The sequence below is a fragment of the Oryzias latipes genome, chromosome 13 (assembly GCF_002234675.1).
Source record: "Oryzias latipes chromosome 13, ASM223467v1".
NCBI lineage: Eukaryota > Metazoa > Chordata > Actinopteri > Beloniformes > Adrianichthyidae > Oryzias > Oryzias latipes.
In genome coordinates, this window is record NC_019871.2 from 4,124,673 (window position 1) to 4,135,037 (window position 10,365).

The 10,365-nt window shown below is 46.7% G+C and overlaps 1 protein-coding gene across 5 annotated transcripts; it reads left to right on the forward strand.

Annotated features, from left to right (window-relative positions):
- The first annotated feature begins 433 nt into the window (after window positions 1-433).
- On the forward strand, window positions 434-9,845 carry LOC101163019 (cdc42 effector protein 2). Of its 5 annotated transcripts, XM_011482233.2 has the most exons (3): window positions 434-748; window positions 896-1,083; window positions 8,379-9,845. In XM_011482233.2, the coding sequence occupies exon 3, from the start codon at window positions 8,570-8,572 to the stop codon at window positions 9,395-9,397; it is 828 nt and encodes a 275-aa protein (XP_011480535.1). In that variant the 5' UTR covers window positions 434-748; window positions 896-1,083; window positions 8,379-8,569; the 3' UTR covers window positions 9,398-9,845. The 5 variants fall into 5 exon arrangements, with proteins under 5 accessions (XP_011480535.1, XP_004075295.1, XP_004075294.1 ...); XM_004075247.4 differs by lacking the exons at window positions 434-748; window positions 896-1,083 and adding an exon at window positions 5,451-5,673; XM_004075246.4 differs by lacking the exons at window positions 434-748; window positions 896-1,083 and adding an exon at window positions 5,451-5,614.
- Window positions 9,846-10,365: the final 520 nt, after the last annotated feature.

Sequence of the window (10,365 nt, forward strand, 5' to 3'; positions counted from 1 at the left end):
ACATATGGCCGCCCCTGAGAAGAAGAGCAGCCCTCAACAGACATTCTGTCTGGAAAGGTCAGGGAAGGAGGTCTTTGAACCTCCTGTGTCTGTTTTTCTAGAGTTTCTCATCTTGTCTGAAGTCTTTGAAATCCATTGGTTTGTTATGTCTGACATGCATTTTTGACACCAACTTCCTTCCAAACTCAGCCTTCAAATACATCCGTCTAACCTCCTAAAGACTTCATGATTTGTTTGAAAATGTTTAAAACTTTTAATCTTTCTGCATCCATCATACAGAGATTGTAACACACCCCCCCCCCCCCCCCCCCGAGGCCTGGCAGTTTGCTTCAATCAGAGAAAACTAAATGGAAACACGTGGAGCCTCAGTTACTCACAGATTCCCAGAATTCCTGCCTGTGAGGTCACTCCCGCTCAGTTGTGTGTCCTTCAAAACTCTTACAACTTGGAAAAGGAAACCCAGCCTGGGCAGCGTGAACCACAAAACAGCAGAAGGACATTCAGATCAGGCATCAGAGTTTCTGAGAGGCCAAAAATACCCACGAGAAAAGGTCCACCAGCTTTTGCTTTTTGCTGCGTTTCTGTAGTGAGGAGTTAAAGTTTCAAACACTCTGCCTTATTTACCGCTCGGGTTTGGCAACGCCTGCAGAAGGAGACTGGAAAACATTCAGGAGGGAGACGTCTTGCGTAATCCAGAGACTTTTCCTGATGAAACCAGGAGCTGTGGGGACGGATGAATTCATCCTGGGTGAGTCAGGCTGTTGTTCACATCGCTTTCCTGTAATGTGGAGGCGCTCACACAGCCAGTCTGAGTGTCTGACTTTTCAACCACAGTTTCGTAACAGCAGTCTGGACGGTCATGAACCGTGTTGTATTCAGTCGTCTGTCCTTACAGGCTAAATGACGGCCCAACCTGATGTCGGCGCACACTTGAAGCTGACACAATCCAATGAACGGTTGATGGTTGTTGGAGGAATCCCAACTGCTGAACCACAGAGCATCGGTTAAAGGTTTGACCCAACCCAACGCACCATCTGCTCAGGGACTGGCAGGTCGCAGCTGGAGTGTCTGGTCTTAACTACAGTGAGTGGATGGGCTGTGAGTCAGAAACTCTGCCCAGAATTCCAAGTACCTTTTTTACAATGGGCATGCTGCAGGCAACAAGTATTAGTGAACATTTAAAGGGTCTATTTCATGCAAAATCAAGTTTTTGAAGTGTATTATAATATTTATTCCTCACTAAAAACAACCTCAAAGTGGTATTTCTGAGTATTCCTCTAAAGTTAAAGTACCAATAGATGTCACACACCTAGGTGTGTGAAATTTGTTCTCCGCATTTGACCCCTCCCCTGGGGGAGCGGTGAGCTGCAGACACAGCCGCGCTCTGGAACCATTTGGTGGATTTAACCCCCCAATCCAACCCCTTAATGCTGAGTGTCAAGCAGGGAGGCATTGGGTCCCATTTTTAGAGTCTTTGGTATGACTCGGTCTGGATTTGAACACTTGACCTTCCAGTCACAAGGCGGACACTCTACCACAAGGCCTCTAGGCTGGCTTTTATTATGAAATACGAGTTATTTTCGCAGCTCATTTTCCAACCCAGAAGTAAGACGACTCTAAGACCTTCACTCTAAACACCAGCCCTCCCGATCCACGAAAATGAGCGGGACCTCACACTGTGACATCACAAAGTGAGGAACCGCCCCTTCCAGGAAGAGTCTATGCTGCCAGTCCCACCCCCTACACACACGCACTTTCTCTGTAGAGCTAAACGCTTTCATTTTATCTGCACAAAATGCGTGTCCATCTTTGCAAAAGTTTGCATGTTGTTTGTTTTTGTGGGTGAAATGCAGAAAACGGAGTCAAGGATGACTTTAGGATGACGTCATGAAATGGGCGGGATGAAAGGGGGTGCTTCAGGGAAAATTAGCTGCAAAAATAACTCATATTTCGTGATCAAAAACTGCTCTTTATTTTAGGCCCTTTAAGCCACACAAAGGGTAACTGAGGGGGAAGTAGGTGAGACGCAGGCGTATTGTACAGATTTTTCATTTTTTCTTCCCTCCACCCAAACCCAGCACACTGCACAAGGAGACCATTATGTTCACGTGATAAACGGGAGCTTCTTAGGAAGTTATACAAATCGTTTGGGCATCCCATGTTCATCCAAGGGGTACTTGCGTGTCACTTGTACACCCCTTTGCGTGTATTTACGCAGTCAGCAAGGGGCCAATACTTGTACCTTACTATCAGCGAGAATGCAGTAGGGACAGCGTACGACAGCATCACCCGTACGTCATAAGTCCCCACAACTTCCATTATCCTCATGAATACTTCACGGTACACTTCATGGTACACTGACCACACACACGATAATGGCACATTCCATTTTTACGACCTTCAGAGGCTCAAGGGAACTTCAAGACACACCTGAGCTCCCCTTAGGATGGAGCCACTCCTCCCCACGTCCCTCCACGGATCAGGACAACCCAAAACCCGCCAGTGTGACGGAACCTGAAGCTCGTTGTTTTTATATTAAAACACAAGAAAGTTGAAACATCGCCTCAAAAAAAAGCATTTCACCAGCCTCAAACGTTGCTCCCAGAATACTTTCGGCTAAATTCAGTGTCACAGACCATAAAAGTAAACGTTTTCCAAGATAATCACAAAGATCAGATGAACATGGAATCATGCTTCTGCGTCATAATGTCAAAGCAGTTACAGTTTTATCTCAACTTTAAAACATGAAAACTGGGACGTGTACTCAGCTGTGCCACAAATGAAACAAAAGTTGTGTGTTTGTTATGGAGAATATGTTATATAATCACTACTTTTTTTCTTTTTTGCCTAAGAAATTGGATTTCCCCATCTGTGTTTCTTCTGTTTGAAAGCAGATGGGCTTGTTGAGGGTTGACATCATGATTTTATTTAACACTTTACCGTCTCACAGAACAGGAGATGTGAAGGACAGCTCGTGAAATTCTCAGCTGACAGACTCAAACTGTGATTCCTTCTCGGGGGAGCGGTGTCCTTTGGTAGCGTCCTCTACGATGCATCGTGTCATCGCTCTTAGTATGAAGCCAGATATGTAATTGGCATCTTATTTTAGTCTGATTTTAGGCTTTGTTGTGTGTGTGTGTGTGTGTGTACTTTGTTGTTGTTTTTTTCTGCTTGCTGGTTTTGAAATTTGGTAAATGTTTGATGTGAAGCACTTTGACCTACTTTTGTGTGGAAAAGTGGTCTCCAGTTAAAGTTAGACTGGATCTTCTTTTGCCCTTTTTCTCGCCTTCCTGCGACCAAAACCTTCAGCAGAAGTCAGCAGAGTTTCATGCGTGTCTCTGAAAACACCCTGCAGCACAACCTGCCTGCACAACCTCTCGCTTTTGTTTTGCGAGCTGGAGGAACACCAAGCCGTCCGGGGGTCTCTGCATGGGGAAGCAGCTGGAGGCCTGCAGTTTGAGGGCTCCAAATGTTTGATTGCTGCCTCACAGAACTTCATGTGCCCCCCATACCCCCCCCCCCCCCCCCCGCTCTGATTATCTTAATTCACTTATGTCATATCACTGAGGACACAACAGTCCCTGCTGGGCGGTTCCAACGCTCCTCTCTGCTGTCGTTTGTCTGACTTTGAGGATAAAAAGCAAAGAACATCAGAAGCACAGATTGCGCAACGATCCCGGTGAAGGCCAACGACAATGAAAGTTGTTGTTCTGCTCGGCCTGCAGAGGAGGCACCTTCAGAGGAAGACTTTAGTGCTCCGCCGAAGCAGCAAAGAAAGTGTTGTTGATTCAGCAACGGGGCCTTCAGAGATGCAAACAAGACGCGTCTGCAGCTTGACCTGCTAACGTCTGCATTCTCCATTCGTTGAGTCCTCATTACCGGGCTGTAATGGAGCGGGTTCCTTAACGCTCCAACAGGCTGCAACCGAGCCAGCAGTCAGCACTTGACGGTGCATTTAAGTGCGTAATTGTTCCCCGTAAATCTCAGACTTTGTGAGTCTGCGGTTGTGTTGTTGGGAATGCTTCACTTGAATGCAAAACGAACAACATTTACTGAATTACTGCAGTTTTGAGAAGGCAAAATGACAGAAAACATGAGAATATATAGAGAATCTGGTCTAATTCTGGTTCTGTTCACACTGAAAATCCCAAACCTGCTCAGGTTCTGTCAGCAGCTGCAGCCAAAGGCAACAAAACGCAGATCAGAGGTTTCATTTATAGGAGAAGGAAAGCAATCATTAACACAACTGTGATGTAAACAATAAAAACAGACACAATAAATGTTGTTTTAGGCAGACCTACACCAAGGTTTTAAAAACAAACTTTATTTTCTTCAGTTTTCTTGATTGGAATTGAAATCTACAGCTTTTAATGAACTGACGTGATGTTTTTCACAATTTTCTTGGCATCAAATCCAGTCTGATGGAATCATCAGAAGGGGTGTGTCGTGTCATTTACTGACAGCTGAAGTCATACCGGAAGTGAGGTCTCGATACTTTCAAAATAAAATTCATCTTTTCAATTTTTGCTCTTCAATTAGCCACTTCCTTAGAGTCATTAGTGTAAAATAATCTAAGGTGTTCTTTGTGAATACTTAATCCAATTCTCTTGTAAAAAATAATGACTTCAATTGGTTTTAAAATATTCTCCTTACATTAATTTTCAATTATTTCCTACAGTCAGACAGTAAGTTGTACAGGGATAAAATGTAAACAAGCAAGTAATACAGAACGTATAAAACATAGAAATTGACCAAACAAACAGTACTATGCTTTGGCAGAACGTGTATAATATTACGTGTAAATATAACATGTAAAAAAATAAACTAGTTTAAAAGAAGAAGTTAAATCCATCCATCTTCCGAACCTACTTGATCTATGTTGGGGTTGCTGGAGCCTATCCCAGCCAGTGTTGGGTGAAGGTAGAAGAATGCTTTGCTGGTTTAATGTAAGACCACCGGGTTAAATATTGATAAACATCAAGAAAATTCAGGAGCAGAATTAACTTTTTTAACCTCACAATGTTTTGCTCGGGTCAAAGTAACACCAAACTCCAGGTAAGTCATCTGCGCACAAACAACAATTTAACACCTACAAGTGCAACACAGGCAGAATCTCGTACAGCACTGATGTTGCCTGTGCTGCGGCGGTGGCCACTTATAATTGTAAGACAGAGAAAGGTGGGCTGAGAGTAGAAAAATTGGGTAGTTTTTCCCTAATAAAATATTGCATAATATTTTTCACATTTTTTTTTTGACAATTAAATATACAAAATAAGTTTACGCAAGACAGAATGGAAACATTTGTTTTTTATTATCATTATTAGGTGAACACTAAAAAGAGAACTCAGGTTGGTGATTTAGTACAAACAAAAAAACTTCCACCTTAGAAAAATGTCAGGAATTCCCAGATGAGGCTTTTATTTTGACATCCATCGCCGGAAGTGTCCCTCTGGCTGGTCTGATCTGGCGGCTCTCACGCCTCTGCGCGTCCACAGCGCTCCAGATCCGCGACACGCCGTCGGTGAGAGGAGGTGTAACTGGCCGGAGCTCGGGCCTGAAGGTTGGAGGGGTTTCTCTGCGGGGGGGTGGAGATGACGGAGCCCCGGCTGTGCGCGTGAGTTGTTTCTCTCCTGAATTGGACCCCACCCGGCTGCTGTTTTTGTGTTACCCGAGGTGCGCCGCTTGTCCCGCTATAAACAAACCTTTTGTTTCCTTTCATCTGTTTGACAAAAAAAGGGGGCCAAAGTGACCCGGGGGCAGGGGGGCGTTTGTTTGTCCTTGCTGAGCGCCGCGCGCGCGCGCCGACCCTCCCTTTGAATTCAGCTGTGCGCACTTTGGCACCAACAAGAAAGGCGCAGAAACCCGCCGTTCGCCGCTTTAATGTGATTACAGCCTCAAGTATAGAACGGGTCAGATCTATTTAGAACCGTTTACGTTTGGATTCTTTTTAGCACGGAGTTTTCCCCGCCTGTCAGACCTGCAAGTCACCCCGAGGGGCAGTTCTGGATCCAGGAGACCAAACAAACTTCTGGATTTACAGGTTTTTGAGGATGTTGGATAAAGACGCATGAATGAAGAAACGATTCTTAGCCTCATCAGGCGTGACTCACACCTGAGTAAGAGCAGATCCAGACAGACTTTATGGACTCCAAGACTTTTTTCTTTTTGTCGTCCGCTGAAATCAGCCGGTCATCGGGGAGGAGAAGCTCTAGCCTGAGAGGTTACATAACAGAGTTAAAGCTCCACTTTGTTCCTCTGCTCATCTTAAGATAAACTCTGGAGCCACGAGACGGAAAACAGAAATGATTCCGACTCCAAGTCCCAGGAAAACTGAGAGATGTGAAGTGAATCACAGCTCGGGCTGACTCAAAAGCGCATCAGATCAGTGTAATGTCTTCTGGGAGGGGTGGGGGTGATGGGGTCACTCACTTATACTCATAGAAAAGAGATATAAACAAGTCTCAAAAGCTGCTTTTCGGACATAAAATCATCTTCCCCACGTGCGCAATTACGCAGGAGAACGGTGCCACCGTGCGTATTTTTGCTGGATGACAGGCCTCGCGCGGGGGGGGCTGAGAGCAGAAACAGATGTGGCCTCCTCTGTGTTTGATTGCATCATCAGCTGCTCAGAAAGTTTCCTCCCTTCTGACTCCTCCAGCTGCTCCTGGAGGAGGTGTTGAAGGTCAGAGGATGGAACCGAAATGAACCTAAAGTCTGATTCTTCCCTGAGTTTGAGGTCAGATTACTGCTGGGGGGTGGGGTGGGTAGTTTGTTAATGCAGCTGATTTGTTCTCACCAGTTTGGGTTTTCACTCTGGACAGTCAGTTGGAGCCAAATATATTTTTTAGATTCCTCATAATTCGTTTTGTTGAGAAGTCCCGTCAAAATAAAAGCGCTGCGATGGATCTGGAGGTTGGTGTTTAGTCGTTGTCACCAGCAGAAGCGATACAGCGTTTATCTGAATCCATGAAGGGTTGACATGACCTGCAGACCAACAGGCGCTCTGTAAACAGAGCCGGCGCTCTGGAAGCCTCCCTGGTTTGAGGCGGAGACGCATCCGTCCGGCTCCTCCCTGGCCTTCAAAGTGAAGGACAGCGCAGACCGACCAGCTCATCCAGCCCCTCTACGGTCATTTAAGCGGCCGATCGGTGGGATGCAGCTTCTGAACACCAACGTCACGCTGATAAAGCAGCACCGACGGCTCTGGATCCTCTTCTATGTTTACACACAGAAGGGATTTGATGGATGAAGGACTCACAAAGTGAAGCTTTTTCTAAACATTCAGTTCAGTTTTCAGAGAAACTTTATTCAGACATAAAAATGGATGCGGCTGAGATTTATTGTTTAGATCTAAATCATCGCCGCCGTTTAAATTTCACTGTTTTTCTTTCCTGAAAGTTTAAATGTGGAACTTAAAACAAGTTGGATTCTGCGTCTTTAAACATATTAAATTATTGGTTAAGGGGGTCTATGTCATGCTGTTAATGAGCCTTTCAGAGTAAATTATATCCATATGTATGATAATATATGACCTTTAGCACACTAAAGAGCTAGTTTTTATGAAATAAGTTATTTTTGCAACTATTTTTTTCTACCTGGAAGCAAGACGACTCGATCTCTGAGGCTCCGCCTTTCTCTCCTTGTGGGTGCCGCCCATTTTATGACGTCATCCTAGAGTCGGCCTCGGTTTGCGTTTCTCCCACGAAAACAAACAACATCCAAACTTTGCAAAGATGGATGTGCATATTGTGGCTGAAAAGGCGTTCAGCCAAGGTTTAGCCGATCACCGCTAGCTCCATGGAGAAAGTGGGCGTGTCTGTCAGCATGGGGGCGGAGCTGGCAGCGCAGACTCTTCTTGGAAGGGGCGGTTCCTCACTTTGTGATGTCACAATGTGAGAACCCGCTCGTTTTCGTGGGTTGGGAGGGGCTGGTGCTCAGAGAGCAGGTTGTTAGAGGAACGGATCGAAATGTCGCTTTGGGGTTGTTTTTAGTGAGGAGCATTAAAATTCACGTAACCGCTAAACTTTTCCGATTTGTAAGCATCCGGTAGAATCTGAAGGTTCTTTTCTGGAGACGAGGAGAAAACTCCTCGTTGTGTTTGAGGAGTTAAAAACGAGGCAGGAGGGATGATCTGATCACAAGCTCTGCTTCGGGCGTCGCTGCGGCGATGGCGCCGGATCGGGCGCTGATAACGGAAAGCGTTTGGCTCCAGTTTTCTGCTGGGAGTCATGCGCTTGGTTTTGGAGACAGGCGGACTCTTCCATCACACGTCCCGCCGCTCTGCGGAAGATCTGACCCCTCCTCCGCCCCCGAGCGCCTCCTCTTCGTCTCCTTTGGCCGACCGTTGACTCCCTCCTCTCTCTGGTTTCTCCCCACAGATCTGTTTTGAAGACGCATTCCTGAAGCCGCAGATCTTCCCGCCTCCAAGATTTTTCTCAGATATGGATTTTTAGAGGGAAGCAGCTGATCAAAGGTCACGACCTTCCTGCCTGGAGTCACATGTCAGCCTGAGGCCGCTCTGAGGCGCAGACTCTTCCACAGCCTGGGATCGTTTTTAGTCTGACCCGACATGCCTGCAAAGACGCCCATGTACCTGAAAACCACCACCCCTAAGAAGGGGAAGAGAGTGAAGCTCCGGGACGTCCTGTCCGGTGACATGATCAGCCCGCCGCTGGGCGACGTTCGCCACAGCGCCCACGTGGGGCCCGACGGCGAGGGTGACATGTTTGGTGACGTGGGCTTCCTGCGGGGGAAGATGGACATGCTCCCGTCCCTGAGCCGCGGGCCGAACGGGCGCTCGCACAGTGCGGAGCGCCACGCGGGCGATGACCTCCCCGACAAGGAGGAGGCGCACAGCTACGCCTACAACGGCTACCACTACCAGCACTCCTCCAGCGGCCTGCTGAAGACCACCATCTCCATGCCCGTCTTCATCGCCCACGAACAGGCTCCACCCAAACCGCCCCGCCTGCACCTGGACGACTCCTCCCCCACATCGTTGCCTCCCCAGCAGGAATCCTTGTGCGGGAACGGCACGGCGCCGGATCCCTGCCGTGACGTATCGGTGTCGCACGCCATCCGCAGACTCGTCCCGTCCTCTGGGTCCTTCTCGGAGGCCTCCTCCGAGGACTCCATGTCGGAGAGCGGCGGGCCCCCGGACGTCCGGCGGGGCCTCAGTCTGGACTCCGACGCCGGCCTGAGCAACGAGGACCTGCGGAGCGAGCGCAGCGAGTCGCCCAGCGCCGCCTTCCATCCCGCCGGACTCACGGCCTCCAACCACGTCTCCAGATCCAACTCCATCTCCGGGTTAGACCTGGATCTGGGCCCGTCCATCCTGGAGGACGTCCTCAGCATCATGGAGCGCTACAAGAGTCTGGAGAACCGCTGCGAGCTGTGAGGTTCCTCCAGAACATCCCCATCATCAGAACACTCCCTCCCCTCTGTTTGGACTCTCCTCTGCCTGAGAACCTCCTGCTAATCTCCAGACTGATGGCTTTCCTCAGACAATTCTGCTGCAGGTCTCTTCCACGAAAGCCTTCAGAGAAACGATGAAGGTTCTGTTGGGTTTGTTCTTCGGTTCCATCACGACACTCGGATCCTCAAGCAGCAGCAGCACCTTTTTGTTTTGGTTGTTTTTGGAAAAAAAAACCTCAGGACATTTTATTCAGACTGATGATGAAGAAGCTTTACTTGTGAGAAACTTGCTGCTTTTAGACTCAAATACGGAACTTTTTTTTAGAAAAAAAAAGAGAAAATTCTGTGTTTAAATATCCATGTTCCCAACATTGAAATGCTGTAAATATATCTCTGTAAATCTTTGAATTAAAGGATTCTGATGAAAACAACACGGTGTGACGAGTTTCACGCATAACAAAACATTAAGAACAAAAAAAAAATAACAGCAGCATCAGAATCAACAACAGCAGTAAAATGTTCATGCAGTGAAAATCTAAATATAGTCTGTGACTTTATTTTGAAATCCTGCAATAGGACCAGTCAGCCTAATTGAGGTGAGTTTCAGCTATTTTTCCAACTAAAACCAATCGGTGCACATTTTATGGACAAAGGATGTCATAAACATGTGGAAGTTGAGCACAAATCTTCATGACTTTGTTAAATGTTCATTTAAATTCTTGGAAAATAATAGAAAAGGTGTCAGTAGTTGCTCTGTAAATCGCTTTTATTAGATTAACAGAATCACACTTTATTTTATTTACATTTTGGTTTTTGCAACAAAATGGGATTAATATAAGAAATGGACTTTAATGCTGATGAAATACCGCCCTCTGATGGCCGTAGTGTAAAGCTGCAGTTTTGAAATAAAAAGCAGTGAAATAAACACATTAGGGCCCGAGCAGAGGGATT